Source organism: Notolabrus celidotus, chromosome 13, assembly GCF_009762535.1.
Source record: "Notolabrus celidotus isolate fNotCel1 chromosome 13, fNotCel1.pri, whole genome shotgun sequence".
Taxonomy (NCBI): domain Eukaryota; kingdom Metazoa; phylum Chordata; class Actinopteri; order Labriformes; family Labridae; genus Notolabrus; species Notolabrus celidotus.
In genome coordinates this window covers 1,113,045-1,130,796 of record NC_048284.1, presented here as the reverse complement: position 1 = coordinate 1,130,796, position 17,752 = coordinate 1,113,045, and the positions used below count along the sequence as shown (strand labels likewise).

The following is a 17,752-nucleotide window of genomic DNA, read 5'->3' as shown; positions in this document are numbered from 1 at the left end:
ATCTGAGACATCGATTTTAGATTTAGATTTAACATTTAAAATTTAAATTTAACACTCACTATTAACATTTTACACACGTTATTTTAAAATCAAAAATTTAGGTTTGGCATTCAACAATCAGATTTTTATTTAACATTTCGATTTGCATTTAACTTTTTTGATCAAACGTTTAACATCAAAATTTAACATTAACATCTATATTTATCATTTAGATTTAAAAAAGTAAGATTTATATTTAACATTCTGATTTATTGAGACATTTTCTTTATGTTTTTATGACAGAAACAGAATGAAAAAGTTTTCTAATCTCTCTGTGGGAGCACATTATGAAGGAGCGTCATTTCTATATCAGGTAGGAACCTTCGTCTGGTCAGGTGTTCCACCCGGAAGGTAAAGACTGTTTTTGGATCGCATGATGCTGCTGGAGGTCCGTGTGTGTGTGTTAGTTCGTGGAAACATGTGGTGTGTGTGTGTTTGAGCTTTTAGTGGAAAATAAACGGACTGAGTGTTCAGGTGGATATTACTCAGGAGACAAGATAACCAGGGGATCCAGGTGACCCAGGTGGTCCAGGTGATCCAGGTGATCCAGGGGATCCAGGTGATCCAGGTGATCCAGGGGATCCAGGTGGTCCAGGTGATCCAGGTGACCCAGGTGATCCAGGTGGTCCAGGTGATCCAGGTTCTGCAGCTCAGTCGGTTTGGCTTCTTGAATTGATTTAAAGGTAATAAAAGTAAAGCGCTCAGCTCCCTCTAGTGGACTAACAGAGGAACTGCAGCCTGATCTGTGTACAGCAGCAGATTTAAAACCAGCTCCCCTAATAATTAACATTTAATATTTAAAAAGGTAAAGATGTTTTATTTTCCACACAGACTGAAGTCTTTATTTGATGGTGAATGAAGAGTCCCAGTTGCACACCTCACTGTGAGTCTAAGATCTTTATTATCTAACATGTTATCACAGCTTTGACAGACAGGTACAGAAGAATGATGTCATCAGATACACCTGCTTTATTTATTACCTCATGTTTATGTTTAGAGAGACTGAACTCGTCTTTCATTTAACTTCAGATTCTCTTTAAAGTTTCTGAGATATGTCAGCATGTTCCCATGTGTGTGTGTGTGTGTGTGTGTGTGTGTGTGCAGAATGAGGACAGGTGAGCAGCAGGTGTGTATGGGGGCCACACAGACTTTATTAGGTATTTCAGGTGTTAGATGAGTCCAACAGGAAATAGAAAACTCTTCACATGTTGGAAGACTGCAGTCTAACTGAGCGGCTCTAAACGTCCCGCAGCTTCAGGACGGCTCATTAATACAGTGAGGGGGGAGTTTGGAGGGCGGTGTAGGCGGGGCTTTTGGGGGGTGGGGGGAGTGAGGAGGCGAGGAGGCGGAGGAGGTGTCGGGTTACGGCCGCTGCGTTCACTTCTGCTCGGGCATCAGGTCGTCGATGCTCTCTCCGCCCTCCAGACGTTTCTCCATCTCCACCAGCAGGTTGACTCCGTCCACCACCATCTGCACCAGATCCACCTCTGAGAAGCCCAGACGGTCCGCGTTCGAGATGTCGAAGACGCCGCCTACCGCCGCCGTGTCCACGCCACCTGACACGCACACACAAAGGAAGAGGTATCAGATATGAAGTGTCGTCATTTCATCAATCAATGCCTGACGGTGAAGACGTGCACATCTCAGGATCCTGTCTCTGCATTTAGACTACTTCAATTCCACTTAGTCATGCACAAAGTCCGCCCCCCTTTGCCTCCCTCTGCTCATTCCTTCCTGTTTGCTGCAGATAAGTTAACCCTTTAGGTTTGAGCAGATCATCTCTCTGCGTCTAACGAACTAGCATCATTATTTTCATCCCTGGACCCTGATATCTCTACCTGGAGCTTCAGACTTCATCGAGCCGGCTCACTCAAAGACCCGTGTATGTGGACCCCCCTCTCTGTCTCTGTGTTTACCTGTGCCTCTCTTCTGCAGTCTCAGCCTCTTCAGGATCTCTCCGAACTTGTCGTGCTTGCTGACGTTGGGCAGCTTGACGTGGACTCCGGCTCTGAGTCCGGTCCCCAGGTTGGACGGGCAGGTGAGCACGTAGCCCAGGTGTTCGTTCCACATGAACTCGTGACCCCGGTCCTTGAAAAGGCTCTCGATCTGCAGAGAGAGAGAGAGGGAGAGAGGGAGAGGTGTTAGAAAAAGAGACAGGTGGGAAGGCCTGCAATGTCACCGTGAAACAGGAAGTGCAGGTGTCACCTTGGTGAGGCCGGTGCAGAAGCGGTTGAACACCTCCTTCATGTCCCCTCCTTTCTGCATGCTGATGACACGCAGGTGGTCCTCCTCGTTCACCCAGACCAGGAAGGTCTTGTTGTCGTTGTGCCTGCAGGTGAGGGGGAGGAGTTAATCTCAGAGAAACAGGAAGTCAGCATCATCATATCCTGTGAAAACCTCAGCGTCGTCATCTATTGGGTTCTAAAAAGCCGTTATGTAGCCCAGTCAGTCAAAGAGGCCCCGCCCCTAAACATGTTTAACTTTAATCCTCATGTTTAAAAATTCATCCCGGCACGGTCGAGTGGAGGAACGAGCCGTAGAGACTAAAACTGTGTTTGTACGAGGCTGTGAACATGTTTAAGGCTGCTGTAAAGTCAGACGCTTTAACATGGGGCTCTATGGAGCTGGACTCACTTTAGGACATAGCCTCTAGTGGACACTCAGGGTACTGCAGGAATTACAAACATCTACATTGGCCTTTTTGCCTTTATTTTGACAGGACAGCTGAAGAGAGACAGGAAATGTGGGGAGTAGAGAGGCGGGGAAGACATGCAGTAGATGGTAGACCAGCCAGGAGTCGAACCGGCGACCTCTGCGATGAGGACTAAAGCCTCTATACGTGGGGGGCGCTTAGACCGCTAGGCCACCAGCGCCCCTGACTTCATTTTTTAACTCTCACACTGTGTGACATCATCACAGAGGTCAGAGGTCGCGGCACTCACCAGATTCCACGACCGTCGGGCCAGTCACGGGCCATGCCGGACGCCAACAGGAGCGGGGAGACGGGCTTGTCAAACAGGAAGTGGTCATCGATCAGCTGCTGCTGCTCCTCCTCCGTCATGTTCTTCAGAGCGTAGTACTTCCCCTTCAGGTCACCGTCCAGGCTGTCCAGACCTGAGGGGGGGTCACACAGTGAGGGGTGGGGGATAATTAACCCAATGTGAGGACTGTCAGGTACCTGCTGCCTGAGAGACTGAACTCAGGGCTCGAACACTCAGATTCAAACTCAGGCAGCTTTAAATTATTAGAAGCTCAAGTTATTCTTTACCTATCTCAGGCTTGCTACTGTCTCTTTAAGACACTTGAAGCCTCCTCCACTGTTGCCATGCCTTAAAGTCATCACCTTTGAGTTAGTATTCAGTGTTTCTCAATTTAAAATGATAGATTCTGACTTGTGGAAGTATGATTTGGATCCTAAATCACAAAAATCCACAGTGATAAGGAACCCTGTCGATGATATCTCATCCTCTGATTACTCCAACTCATGTTTACCTCACAATCTGAATCTTTGGTCATAAAATCCAACATTTAATCTGAGTTTTTATTTATAAAACATGAAAAAAACCACACTACCTCCTCCTTAAAGAAGCCAGGTCTCTATTTAAAGGAGGGCATGAATTATTCAGTTTGAGAGGGGCTGCTGCACACGCAGTTTTTTTCTTTTTGTCATCAAAATGTCTGTCTGTGCTGCCGCTGTCAGCCAGCAGGGGGAGCCAGAGAGTCCAGTCTGCTGGTCCGGTTCAGTCCGGTTCACTTGGACTCTCTGCGGTCTGATTTGAATATGAAAGAGGTTTTAGTTTGAGCCTCATTAAGAGTCTCAGCAGGACGACACACAGCCCACAGTTACATAAGAGAGTGCTGCGTTCACTGACACGCTCACTGAGGCATGCTGGGAGAATGTCTAAATAAAGCCGCAGTCGAAGGAAAAGCAGACAGATGAAGACCGGCTCTCCTCTGCCTCAGTGAGTCAGCAGGAGGAGAAACACCTCCATCAGCCGAGGGTCCCTGAACGCACCATCAGTGTTTACACAGGGAGCTTTAATAAAGTGAAGCAGCTCAACTTCACACCTTATTATTAATACATCATCCTGTCATCATATATTAATGTATCCGCATTATAACATACAGTAAGGACAGGAAGTGATGTCATACTTTCAAGTGAGAGGTTCTCGATGGCGCGGCGCTCTCCACGGCTGCAGTGGGGTGGCAGGCAGAAGCCACGAACGCTCCGCCCGGTCCTGACCCTGGAGCTCAGAACGTAGTTTGGATCCAGATCGTCTCCACCCTGAAACCCAGCACAGAACACTGATATCAGAACCAGACTACCAGACCTGGCCCCTATGAGACCAGAACCAGAAGAAAGAACACAGCAGGTTTCATTGACTGAAACTAAAGGCTCTGGTTTTAAAGGCTTAAATGAGTTTTACGTGGACCGGGTTTCTTTTTTAACTCCCCAAAGAAGGACTGAAAAAGAGACCTGGCACCAGGTTGTGTCACAGCAGGACACAAACCAAACACACAACAAGAGTCAGTCCAGCTACGGAAGCCAGAAAGGGACAAGTCCCAGAGCTTATGAGACAAAATGGCTGCTCCCTGAAGGTCACACACACGACTCGTAGAGGGATGGTGAGAGAGGGATTCATGATAATCCAGATCAACACCTCGCTAGTGATGGCAAAAACGCAGGTTTTAGAGGTCAGAGTCGACATGTGTGTTTGCCTGCAGGTTTTAAGCACCAGGGTCAGGTTGGTGTTGGTTTACCTGCAGAGATAGGGGGTCAGGGGGAGGTGGTTTTTGGTCTATGTGCAGGTTTTTGGGTTGGTGTCAGGGTGCAGATGGTTAGCCTGCAGGTTTTTAAGGTTGGGGGTCTGGTTGATGTTGCAGGTTTTAGGGGTTTAGGTCAGGTTGGTGTTGGATTACCAGCAGGTTTTTAAGGTAGGGGTCAGATTGTTGTTGGTCTACCTGCAGAATTAGGGGTCAGGGGGAGGTGGTTTTTGATCTATGTGCAGGTTATAGGGTTCTGGATGGGTTAGTGTTGGTTTACATGCAGGTTTTTAAGGTTGGGGTCTGGTTGATGTTGCAGGTTTTAGGGGTTTAGGTCAGGTTTGGGTGGGTTTAACTGCAGGTTTTTAAGGTTGGGGTCAGGTTGGTGTTGGATTACCAGCAAGATTTTGTTTTGGGGTCTGGTTGTTGAAGGTTTAACTGCAGGTTTTAAGGGCTGGGGTCAAGTTGATGGTGGTCAGCATTCAGGTTTTAACGGTTGGGGTCTGGTTGTCAAAGGTTTTTGAGGTTGGGGTCTTGTTGTTGAAGGTTTACATGGAGGTTCTTAAGGTTGGGGACAGGTTGTTGTTGGTTTACCTGCAGGTTTTAAGGGTTGGGGTCAAGTTGATAATAGTCAGCATTCAGGGTTTAAGGGTTGGGGTCTGGTTGATGATGGTCAGCTTTCAGGTTTTAAGGGTTGGGGTCTGGTTGATGATGGTCAGCTTTCAGGTTTTAAGGGTTGGGGTCTGGTTGATGATGGTCAGCATTCAGGTTTTAAGGGTTGGGGTCTGGTTGTCAAAGGTTTACATGCAGGTTCTTAAGGTTGGGGACAGGTTGTTGTTGGTTTACCTACAGGATTTGGGGGTTAGGGTCAGGGGGGTGTTGGTTTTACCCAGAGATTTAATGGGTTGGGGTCAAGTTGATGATGGTCAGCATTCTGGTTTTAAGGGTTGGGGTCTGGTTGTCAAAGGTTTACATGCAGGGTCTTAAGGTTGGGGACAGGTTGTTGTCGGTTTACCTACAGGATTTGGGGGTTAGGGTCAGGGGGGTGTTGGTTTACCCAGAGATTTAATGGGTTGGGGTCAAGTTGATGATGGTCAGCATTCTGGTTTTTGGGTTGGGGTCAAGTTGTTGTTGTGAGCCTGCATGTTTGCAGGATCAGGGTCTGGTTATTGCAGGTTTTAAAGGACCCGGGGTCAGTATTCGGTTGTTTACCTGCAGGTTTTCGGGGTTCAGGTCGGTCTTGTGTTTGTCTGATGGTTTGTATCCTCCGTGGCGGTCTTCGATCACGGGGTCCAGCAGCTCTTTGAACACCTCGTATGTCTCCTCGTCTCCGGCGACGCAGCCCACGGTCATGATGAAAGGGTGACCTGCGGGGACACAACGAAACCGGTACCCTGTGAGTCTGACTTTGAAGGGGACCAGAACAAGACCGAGTGTTGTGGACACATCCTGCCTCTCTGGTGTTCTGGTCTTCGGTTTTGTGTGTTGTGAGCAGATTTTGGTGGGGCATCGTGTGACAGAGGATTTTGTATAAATGCTGCTAAATCCATCAAGCTGGATTTGATGGGAAGGATCAGAGGATCAGACGAGACACGTCACGTCCCTCTGCAGGAATTAACGAGCAAAATTAACCTGATCTAACGAGGCAATCCAATTAAGGAGTTTATATCAAGCAGCAGCTGAACTCCAGAATAGATCCTATCTAAGTGAAGGTGAACAACAACGCCCGGACTCACCTGGACCTCGAGAGGGGTTAGATAGTGGGGTGAACATGCTTACTTAGACTAGGGGCGGGGTTGTAAAGTTAAATGGGGTTTATATGAGGGGTTACCAGTCTTAGCAGGGGGTATGGTTACCTGGTTTGGGGCCTGTCAGCTGGCTCTGAAGGTCAAACACGGCTATGAAAGGTTAGACCTGTCCTGCATGTTGTCTGGTACCCGGTTTGGGTTTGTCACCTGGGATCTAGCAGTGAAACCTGTCCTGATTGTTAAACCTGCTTCTAAAAGGGGTCATCTGTTGGGGGGTGTTGCCTGGTTTGGAGGTTCGTCACCTGGCTCTGAGGTTAAACCGGGTCACTTCAGGCCAAACCTTCCCAACACTGTTACCTGGCCTGAGGTTTCTCACCTAGACTAGAGTGTGGTCTCCTGCCTGAACCTGGTCATTAAAAGGTCTCACTTGTCAGGGTTTTCTTACCTGGGTTGTCTATGCCGGTCTGGATGACATCATCCAAGGTGAACCCGCTGGGCGTCTCCTTGTCCCTCAGGTTGGAGTACATGTCAGGTGTGAGCACCTTGGCCATGTGGTTGTTGTGCTGGCTGAGGTCGGGGTACTCCTGCTCGGAGGAGTAGTTCATCTTCAGCTTGTTGTGGGTGTTTCCGAAAGGCATGATGACGTTTGGGTTTGACCTGCGGACAGAAGCGTGGACCAGATCGATTATTCGGATGAGGTTTCTGAAGCGATGGAGAGCTGACGCAGGATTTTATAATCCAGGAGAGACGCAGCAGATCTTCACTGAAGCGTCTCAGTCAGAGGACAAACTCTGAAATCATCAGTTTTAAATCATCTCAGTTTGAAATACAGAAATGTTATCCTTATTATGAGATCTGGAGTTAATTTAAATTATAATACAGGCCCATAAAAAAGATCCAGTTTGATAAAGATGAAATAAAAAGTCTGACTGATTGAATCATTAAAAGGTCTGACCCTCAGATTTAAATAATCTGAATATAGGATGTATTAAAAGCAGGAGAGGTGGAGGTGCTCACTCTGTCACAGGATTTAAATACATTAAATATTATAATTTATTATAAAGAGGTCCATCAACATCACGTGATCTGAAAACTTCTTTAATCAATCTGAAAAAACAAACTAAATCTCTTCATCTGCAGCAAACATCATCCATCAATCAATCCATCGATCCATCAATCGATCCATCGATTAGACGCAGGATGTGGTCTGAGCAGCCCCCCCTGCAGAGGTCTCGGTCAGTGACCCTGCTGGGCTCGGCTCGGCTCGGCTCTGGTCCTGAGGGATCAGCAGGACTCAGGCTGATTAGGATCTGCGGGAGGCCGCGGTGACGCAGCAGCAGGCCGGGATTAACCCTGAGAGCGCAGACCTGCACCGCGACGTCCCGGTCACCTTCAGGACTCCATCAGAACCGGGTCCGGCTCCTTCAGACCCCGGTGAGAGTCAGGGTTTATGTTCTGGTACCGGATCCCCTGCTCTGTCATCAAATATTACACACTTATGAAGAAATGGCTGTGAGCATGCGCGGTTTGGCTCCACATTTACACGGTGATAAAAAGGAGGCTAAACTGAGACAGAAACTAACAGATCAATCAATTACCAATTATCAATAATCAATTATCAATCATCAGATCAGAGGAGAGGAGGAGCAGCGCGCGCAGAGCTGCGTGAGCGCGCCCTGTCCTCCTAATGCAGATTAGCGCTCCTTTACGCCTGACTGGATTTAAGGTGGATTTATTTAAGGCCCCCTTTGTTCGGACCTGCTCATTCAACCCTCCAGACCTCCTTCACATGGAGCACGCTCTGTTTTAATAAAGGTGCACACCAAACAAGGCTCACGAGAGGAGGCGCAGATCTGCGTCAGTCCGCTGCTGACTGCGCAACACCTGCAGACAGGACGGACTGAAGGTCGTTGGGATGCAGAGACAGACAGGCAGACAGAGGGAGGGACAGAGGGAGGGACAGACAGGCTCTCTGCAGCTCCTCTGCATCTCCACAGATACACAACCAAACAAACAAACAAATAAACAAACAGTAAACATGACAGAGAGCCTGCAGTCTGCTCCTTTGTTCCTCTGACCCGCACACACACTCAGACCCCCCCTGGGTCTGATCCCTGCGTCTCTCTGCAGGACCCACTGGTAACCTGAGTATCGATGATGTGATCAGGACGCTGTGATTGGTTGGATTAGAGGTGGACCTACCTGTCCGTTCACTGAGCTGGGATGTGGTCTGAAGGGTCCGCTCTGCTGCTGCTGCGGATTAACGCGGCGCTCAGCTTTTTATACCCGCCCCCTGCTCCTGATTGGCTCCTATTTACAGTCCATTCATTCCATTGGACAGAGAGCCGGGAGCGTCACGTGACTCTCTCTCTCTCTCTCTCTCTCCAGCATCCTCCATCCCTCTCTCTCCTCTCTCCTCTCCCTTTCTCTGAAGGGTTCAATCCCTGCCACAGTGCCCCTGAGCAATGTACACTTCTGTGGTGAGTTCACTGTCAGTCAGACATAACAGTGTTTGTGGTTAGTTCACTGTCAGTCAGACATAACAGTGTTTGTGGTTAGTTCACTGTCAGTCAGACATAACAGTGTTTGTGGTTAGTTCACTGTCAGTCAGACATAACAGTGTTTGTGGTTAGTTCATGGTCAGTCAGACATAACAGTGTTTGTGGTTAGTTCACTGTCAGTCAGTAATAACAGTGTTTGTGGTTAGTTCACTGTCGGTCAGTAATAACAGTGTTTGTGGTTAGTTCATGGTCAGCCAGTAATCACAGTGTCTGTGGTTAGTTCACTGTCAGTCAGACATAACAGTGTCTGTGGTTAGTTCACTGTCGGTCAGTAATAACAGTGTTTGTGGTTAGTTCATGGTCAGCCAGTAATCACAGTTTCTGTGGTTAGTTCACTGTCAGTCAGACATAACAGTGTTTGTGGTTAGTTCACTGTCAGTCAGACATAACAGTGTCTGTGGTTAGTTCATGGTCAGTCAGTAATAACAGTGTTTGTGGTTAGTTCATGGTCAGTCAGTAATGACAGTGTTTGTGGTTAGTTCACTGTCACTCGGAGATAACAGTGTCTGTCTGTCTGTCTGTCTGTTTGTCTGTCTGTGGTTAGTTCATGGTCTGAAAGTAATCACAGTGTCTGTGGTTAGTTCACTGTCAGTCAGTAATGACAGTGTCTGGTTAGTTCACTGTCAGTCAGTATTCACAGTGTCTGTGGTGAGTTCATGGTCAGTCAGTAATCACAGTGTCTGTGGTGAGTTCATGGTCAGTCAGTAATCACAGTGTCTGTGGTGAGTTCATGGTCAGTCAGCAATAACAGTGTTTGTGGTTAGTTTACTGTCAGTCTGTAATAACAGTGTCTGTGGTGAGTTCACTGTCAGTCAGTTATCACAGTGTCTGTGGTTAGTTCACTGACTGTCAGACATAACAGATTCTGTGGTTAGTTCATGGTCAGTCAGCAATAACAGTGTTTGTTCTTATTTCACTGTCACTCGGAAATAACAGTGTCTGTCTGTCTGTGGTGAGTTCATGGTCTGAAAGTAATCACAGTGTCTGTGGTTAGTTCATGGTCTGTCAGTATTCACAGTGTCTGTGGTGAGTTCATGGTCAGTCAGTAATCACAGTGTCTGTGGTGAGTTCATGGTCAGTCAGCAATAACAGTGTTTGTGGTGCATTTACTGTCAGTCAGTAATAACAGTGTCAGTCAGTAATAACAGTGTCCGTGGTTAGTTCACTGTCAGTCAGTAATAACAGCATCTGTGGTTAGTTCACTGTCAGTCAGTAATAACAGCGTCTGTGGTGAGTTCATGGTCAGTCAGTAATCACAGTGTCTGTGGTGAGTTCATGGTCAGTCAGTAATACAGTGTCTGTGGTGAGTTCATGGTCAGTCAGTAATAACAGCGTCTGTGGTGAGTTCATGGTCCGTCAGTAATAACAGTGTCTGTGGTTAGTTCACTGACTGTCAGTAATTACAGTATTTGTGGTGCATTTACTCTCAGTTTATAATCACAGTTTCTGTGGTTAGTTCATGGTCAGTCAGCAATAACAGTGTCTGTGGTGAGTTCACTGTCAGTTGGTAATCACAGTCTCTGTGATGAGTTCATGGTCTGTCAGTAATTTCAGTGTCTGTCTTGTAGTGTCTGTGGTGAGTTCATGGTCTGTTAGTTATCACAGTGTCCGTCCAATCACATGTTCATAAGACCAACAGAAACAAACCTGCAGTGTTTTTGTGTTGCAGGCAGAGCTTGATGATGATGTCATGCGCGGCCACACCCGTACTAAATAGCATCACTTCCTGTTAATGCTTCCTGCTCCTCAGAGGATGAACCCTCCTCTGACTGTTAATGCTTCCTGTAGCGCCCCCTTCAGGACAAACTGTACAGACTTTAGACTGAAGGCAACCAGGGCGGGGGCTGGTTCTCCTGCAGCTTTAAATTATTCATCCCCTGCAGGAGGCAGTGTGTGTGTGTGTGTGTGTGTGTGTGTGTGTGTGTGTGTGTGTGTGTGTGTGTGTGTGTGTGTGAGTGTGAGATACAGAGAGGACACTGATGGAGGGTTGAAGGTTTTCCTCCTCCTTCACATGAATCACACTCAGTCAGTTCATGTTAATCCCAGCTGCTCTGTTTGAGTGCTCCTCTGTCACCTCACACATCAGACCTTTAGCCCCGCCTCCAGACTGAGTAGTGAAACACTGAAGTGTTGGTTAAGAGCTGCATTCAGCCTCCATTAAATGTTTCATATCATTTATTAAACAGCAGCTGTGACCCTCTGCCTTTAATGCAGCTGGGTTTAAACACAGCTCTCTTCTGATTGGTTCATATCTCTGACACGCCCACAAACGCATGACATGTTCCTTTAAGACAGTTTTTTCTTCAAACTGTTTCAGGGTGACATGTTTAAACTGAAACTGCAGAAAAACACTAACCACACTCTCAGACTGAAGACTTTAATGTTGCGTTCACACCAGACTCACTGTTCACTCACTCAATTATCAAACAAGGTTGAGCTCACGGACATTGAATGGGGAAGCCGGTTATGCTAAAGGCGGTGGAGCTAACTTCCTACTACAACCCATATATGGATTCAAGTGACAGACAGAGTTTTTCACACCTCAGCAGATGATCCTCCTCCCTCTCTGTCCTCACAGTGAGCTCCTGTTTATTCCTGATCCCATAAAAACAGGTCGAGTCACAGAGTTTGAGGAAGCCGTACAGAGAGAGAATCAAAGTGTCCCAAATATTCCAGATGAATGAATCTCCTCTGGTCCATTCGTCACACCACGTGGTGAGATGCGAACATCGACTGTACAAAGTATGGACGTAGTATCCGTGACGTCACCCGTCTGTTCCTGAGCGCCGTTTTGAAGACGATTGACGGCGGCAGCCATATTGGAAATCCAGAACTCAACCAGGCAGAGTGTGACGTAGTGTGAGCCTCCTAGCCAACAGCTATGTGTTCCCGACCGGGAGTCACGTCAGTCATGTCCTTATCTGGGCAAAAACTCATAATGTTAAAGGTGACATATCATGCAAAATGGACTTTTTAATGGTTCTCTCCCTGAAATCTGTGTCCCTGTCTACAAACCCCCTGAAAAGTCAAAGACTCCATTCTGCCCCTGTTCTGATTTCTCCACCTTTCTGTAAATGTGTGCTGAAACCAGCCGTTTCAGTTTTCAGTGTTTTTGTTACGTAACAACGCCATCCGGTCTGTAACAGGAAGTCAGAGCTCGGAGCTTGTTCAGCCCATAGACTGTATAAAATACAACTCAACCCCTCCTCCGTTTTTCATTCCCTGCACACATGTGTGCTAACAAGGAGCTTAGGAGGGAGGCATGCTAGTTGTAGGCTGTCTTAATAAACACAAAGGTCGCTTTGACTCCCCACGTCTGCAGATTTGAAGATCTAGTGGATGATTTTTATTTGTCATGGAAAAGTGCTAGCGCTAGTTAGCATAGCCACATAGCTACATGTTGGTAGCTGTGTACCAAGACACACGTCGACATGCTGACAAATAAAACAACAAGAAACACTAAATCTGTGACCAATGGTTCAGAAAGGTCCTGCTGCAGGCGCCTCTCCGTCAGGATCAGATTCTGGATCAGATTCAGAGGGTTGAAGTAACGTGATCTCTGAGCAGCCGTGTATATTCAGCCAACATGTAAACATTAGATCAACGTGCTGGAGAGCCGAGGCCACGCCCACTTCATGGGGGGGCGTGGTCAGAGAGAAAACAGACTGTTCTGAGCAGGGCTGAAAAAGAGGGTTTTACAGGCAGACCAGAATCTGATTTCAAAGTGTTTTTTTGAGCATAAACTTTAAAGACATGTTTTGGGGACCTCTTAGACCAATATATATTGATGAAAAAAGGGTGATATGTCACCTTTAATATCTTCTGATCCGTCACGTTAGAAATAAATTCACCCCCGTACAGTGTGTGCCGATAGAGAGATTAGCTTCATAGAGCCAAGCCGTTTTTTGAACCAGGCTGTAAACATGTTTATTAATGCTGCAAAGATCGTCTTTTTCCCATTCATGTCTATGTGGTTTCCGGTGTTTCTGCAGCCAGCCTCAAGAGGATTCTCCATGTATTGCAGTTTATAACACTTCCGCATGGGCTTCATCGTTTGAGACCGGAGGTTGCCGCTTGGAGGCGAAACATTCGCGCGAATCGCGTCATTTGCATCGCCCAATTCGCGCCGGTGCCAAAACCTGCAGTTCCTGGAGTGTCCACTAGAGGCTGTCTCCTAAAGTGAGTCAGTCCCCATAGAGCCCCATGTTACAGCAGAAATGTGCTACCATGTCTCGGGAGCTCGGTGTGCTGTTATGTTGCGAGTTGTTATATGTTGTTGTTGGTGTGTTGTTGTTTGTTATATGTTGTATGTTGTTGTGTTGGTGTGTTGTTGTTTTTCTTGTATGTTGTTGGTGTGGTTGTTTGTTGTATGTTGCATTGTGTTGTTGTATGTTGTGTTGGTATGCTGTTTTGTTTTACGTTGTTGTGTGTTGTTGTTTTTCTTGTATGTTGTATGTTATTAGTGCATTGTTGTATGTTGTGTGTTGTTGTTTGTTGTATGTTGGCGTGTGTTGTGATGTTGTTTGTTATAGGTTGTACGTTGTATGTTGTTGGTTGTATGATGTTGGTGTGTTGTATGATGTGTTGTTGTATGTTCTAAAGTGTTGTTGTTTGTTGTATGTTTAATGTGTTGTGTTTGCCATTTGTAATATGTTGTTTTGTTGGTATGTTGTTGTATGTTGTTGTGTGTTGTTGTTTGTTGTATGTTGTAATGTGTTGTGTTGGTGTGTTGTTGTTTATTGTTTGTTGTAATGTGTTGTGTTGGTGTGTTGTTTATTGTATGTTGTAATGTGTTGTTTGTTATATGTTGTATGTTGTCTGTTGTATGTGATATGTTGTATGTTGTTTAATGTATGTTGTAATGTGTTGTTGTTTGTTTATTGTATGTTGTATGTTGTAATTTGTTGTGTTGTTTTGTTGGTATGTTGTTTATTATATGTTGTATGTTGTTGTTTATTATATGTTGTAATATGTTGTTTGTTGTATGTTGTATGTTGTTTAATGTTTGTTGTAATGTGTTGTTGTTTATTATATGTTGTAATATGTTGTGTTGTTTGTTGTATGTTGTTTAATGTTTGTTGTAATGTGTTGTGTTGGTGTGTTGTTGTTTATTATATGTTGTATGTTGTATGTTGTTTAATGTTTGTTGTAATGTGTTGTGTTGGTGTGTTGTTGTTTATTATATGTTGTATGTTGTATGTTGTTTAATGTATGTTGTTTATTATGTGTTGTATGTTGTAATGTGTTGTTTAATGTTTGTTGTAATGTGTTGTGTTGGTGTGTTGTTGTTTGTTGTTTATTGTATGTTGTATGTTGTATGTTGTATGTTGTTGACAGGAGCAGAGTGGACGCAGACTTTCAGGTGATGAGAGCTGAATACAAACCAGATCCATCACCCCTCCCCCACCTGTCCCATCAACCCGCTCCTCCCACCTTCGTCCTCCATCAGCATGTCGAGAGGCTGCAGCCCGAGTCAGCACACACACACACAGTCAGCACACACACACACAGAGTCTGCACACACACACACAGTCAGCACACACACACACAGTCAGCACACACACACACAACCCCCCCTCTGTCATTTATTCATGACCGAGCAGCGAGATGACAAGGACGATGGAGGGGGGGCGGTGATCCCTGCAGGGAGAACCCGTATCTCCACACTTACAGGGTTCTCAGCCGACAGCCAGCGATGATGTCAGCTCACCCTACTCCTGCCTGCAGCCAATCACAGCCCTCCTCAGCCTCCCGCTCGTCCTATTGGCCGAGGATGTCAACAGAGCGGTGTGGTTCACGTGCAGCAGCAGCAGGTCAGCGAACGCCTCATGGAGAACAGAACCTGAACACATCACGCAACCTGCAGAGCCCTGCAGACGCCCTGCAGGTTAACGCAGAGTGGGGTACGACTGCTGAGGAGGGACACACTTAGCAGATAGTGATTCACAGGGAGGAGGAACACACACACACACACACACACACACACACACACACACACACACACACACACACACACACACACACACACACACACACACACAGAGAGAGAGAGCCTTGATGTGTCTGTCCTCTTTGTCTTGTATTTTACAGAGAAGCAGCAGAACATAAATGCACCCCTCAGAGTCCAGGTGAGCCGTCTCAGGTGAAAACATGTTACATGAATAAATGTGTCCATGATGACATCACTGCATCACTCTGTCCGCCCCTCTGAATGTTAATAAAGTTTATTGTGTTTGAATAAAGCCTGTTAGCAGTCTGTGCAGATGAAGCTGCGTTCACTGACTCCCTGTTCATTCAGACGTCCGGCTGCGGTCCGCCTCCTGGCAGCACCACCTCACTCCCAGGACTCGTTACCAGGCAACCAGTAGGCGGCCGCCATGACTGTTTCATTCATCGGGCGGAGAGAAAGAAAGGAAGAGAGAGAGAGAGAGAAATTGAGAATGAGAGACAGCTTAGGAGAGAGAGATAGAAATGGAGACAAGAGTTTGTGTTCTCTTTTGACCCTCAGCTTCCTGTTTGTTGGGTTCATGGTCTCCTGAAGATGAACCGTTCAAACCAGGGTTAGAGGTAGAGTCAAGGTCTCCTACTCTGATCCCTACTGCAGGATCACACCAGATCCAGGTGTCCCCCAAGGCTTCAAGAGCCCAGGTGTCCTTGAGGATGCTCCAGGCCCTGAAAGAGGTCTTAGCTAACCTCAAATATGGTTTTGGTGCCCTTGAAAGTGTCCCAGGTGTTCTCATGTCCTAGGAGATATTTCAGGTTCCCTTGAATATGTCTAAGCCACCCTTAAATATGTTCCAGGTGTCCTTGAAAGAGTTTCAGGTATTATTAAAGATATAACTGGTGTCCTTGAGGTTGTTTCTGGTTCCCTTAAATATACTTCAGGCTTTTAAATATGTCTTAGCCGTCCTTAAATATGTTCCAGGTGTCCTTGAAAGTGTTCCAGATGTCCTTGAGGTTGTTCCTGGTTCCCTTGAATATGATCCAGCCCCAAAAGATTGTCTTAGCTTAGCTGTCCTTAAACATGTTCAAGGAACCCTTAAAGTATTCCAGGTTTTCTTGTGGATGTTTCAAGTAGCCTTGAAGATATTCAAGGTGTCGTTAAGGATGTATCAGGTGACCTTGAGACTGTTTCAGGTGTCCTTGAGGATGTTCCAGGTCTCTTGAGGATGTTTCAGGTGCTCTTGAAGATGTTCAGAGTGTCCTAGAATATGATCCAGGTCCAAAAGATTGTCTTAGCTGTCCCTAAAGATGATCCAGGTGCCTTTGAAACTGGTCCAGGTTTCTTTGAAGATGTTTCAGTTGTCCTTAAGGATGTATCAGGTTCCCTTGAACATGTTCCAGGTGCCCTTGAAAGTGTCCCAGGTGTGCATTAAGAGAACTGAGGTGTCTTTGAAGATGTCCCAGGCCCTAAAAGATGTCTTAGCTGTCCTTAAAGACGATTGCGTGTCCTCGAAAATGTTCAAGGAGTTCTTATGGATGTCTCAGGTGTCCTTGACTGTGATTCAGGCCCTAAAAGATGTCTTAGCTCTCACCTATGAAAGGTTCAGTGCTTGGTGTGTTAGGTGGACCAGGTCTGCACATGGATCCACAAACATCTGCAGTAGGTGACACACTCTCACCTGAGCACAGAGCTCTCTCTGTCTGCAGCAGGTACGTCTGGACGGGACGTGAAACACCTGACAGACAAAACTCTGGGCAGCAGGAATATCTTCACTTCCTGTTCTCTGTGACATCACAGCCCCTGATTGGCTGAGCCATTCACACTCTCTGTTATGTAACGGCTGCCTCTGCCTCCAGGTGCATTGTGGGAAATAAGGAGCTGACAGCCGAGGTTTAGAAACAAACATGAATATGAACTCGTTGAATCCTGTAACCACAGCAACCAACGAGCTCACACTCACTGAGACACAACAAGTTTATTCAGATTAGGCCCCGCCCACTGGGTGTGATTTCACCACAAGAGAACAGCTGTGATTGGCAGCTCGGATTGAGGCTGTGATGAAGAGGAGGAGGAGGTGTTACATAAGAGGAGACTTAAAAATGAAGGGAAAAGGAGAGAGAGGGAGGAGGAGGAGGGGAAGGAAGAAGAGAGGAAGAAAGGAAGGGAGGGTGTGGGAAGGACAGACGGGAAGGAAAGAAGGAAGGAGAACAGATGGGGAGATGGAGGACTGAGAGGAAAGGAGGATGAAACGAGATTAATGACAGAGGGTGAGCAGGTAGACAGGGGAAGAATGAAAGGAAACAAGGAAGGAGAGATACAAGGAAAGGAAAGAAGTGAAGGACAGTCTGAGGAGAGAGGAAAAAAGGAAGGAAAGGAAGAAGGAAGGAAAGATGGAGGAAGAGAGGACAAAGGGATACAGAGGAAACAAAGGAGGGAGGAAGGAAGGAGGGAGGGGGGTCAGGAGTAGAGTAATCTGGGGCACATGGTCGCCACCATGACAACCAGTTCCCTCGCTCTGATTGGCTGCTGAATGATGATGTAATTACATTCTACAGAGAGAGCTGTCAGAGTATTCATCCAGTCAAAACACACAAACTCTGCTCGTTACTCACACATTAAATACTCTTATATTATATATTTAATGTAGTATTAACAGTATCTATATGAGGTATTGATGGTATTTAAATTGGTAGAAT

General features: G+C 46.3%; 1 protein-coding gene across 1 annotated transcript; it reads right to left on the bottom strand.

Moving 5' to 3' along the window:
- Window positions 1-1,166: 1,166 nt before the first annotated feature.
- LOC117824422 (creatine kinase B-type) lies at window positions 1,167-8,853 on the bottom strand. The gene is made up of 8 exons (XM_034699904.1): window positions 8,754-8,853; window positions 6,997-7,208; window positions 6,016-6,170; window positions 4,192-4,324; window positions 2,982-3,153; window positions 2,245-2,368; window positions 1,956-2,145; window positions 1,167-1,595 (listed from the first exon to the last, which is right to left on the bottom strand). Exons 2-8 carry the CDS (start codon window positions 7,187-7,189, stop codon window positions 1,417-1,419), a joined length of 1,146 nt encoding a protein of 381 aa, XP_034555795.1. The 5' UTR covers window positions 7,190-7,208; window positions 8,754-8,853; the 3' UTR covers window positions 1,167-1,416.
- Between the last annotated feature and the right edge of the window lie 8,899 nt (window positions 8,854-17,752).

Excerpts from the sequence above, each read along its gene's own strand:
- LOC117824422 (XM_034699904.1), bottom strand. The coding sequence starts at position 7,189 with ATGCCTTTCGGAAACACCCACAACAAGCTGAAGATGAACTACTCCTCC. Across the intron at positions 4,325-6,015 it reads TGAACCCCGAAAACCTGCAG|GGTGGAGACGATCTGGATCC; the intron begins GTAAACAACCGA and ends GCTGGGTTTCAG. Across the intron at positions 2,146-2,244 it reads TCTGCACCGGCCTCACCAAG|ATCGAGAGCCTTTTCAAGGA; the intron begins GTGACACCTGCA and ends CTCTCTCTGCAG.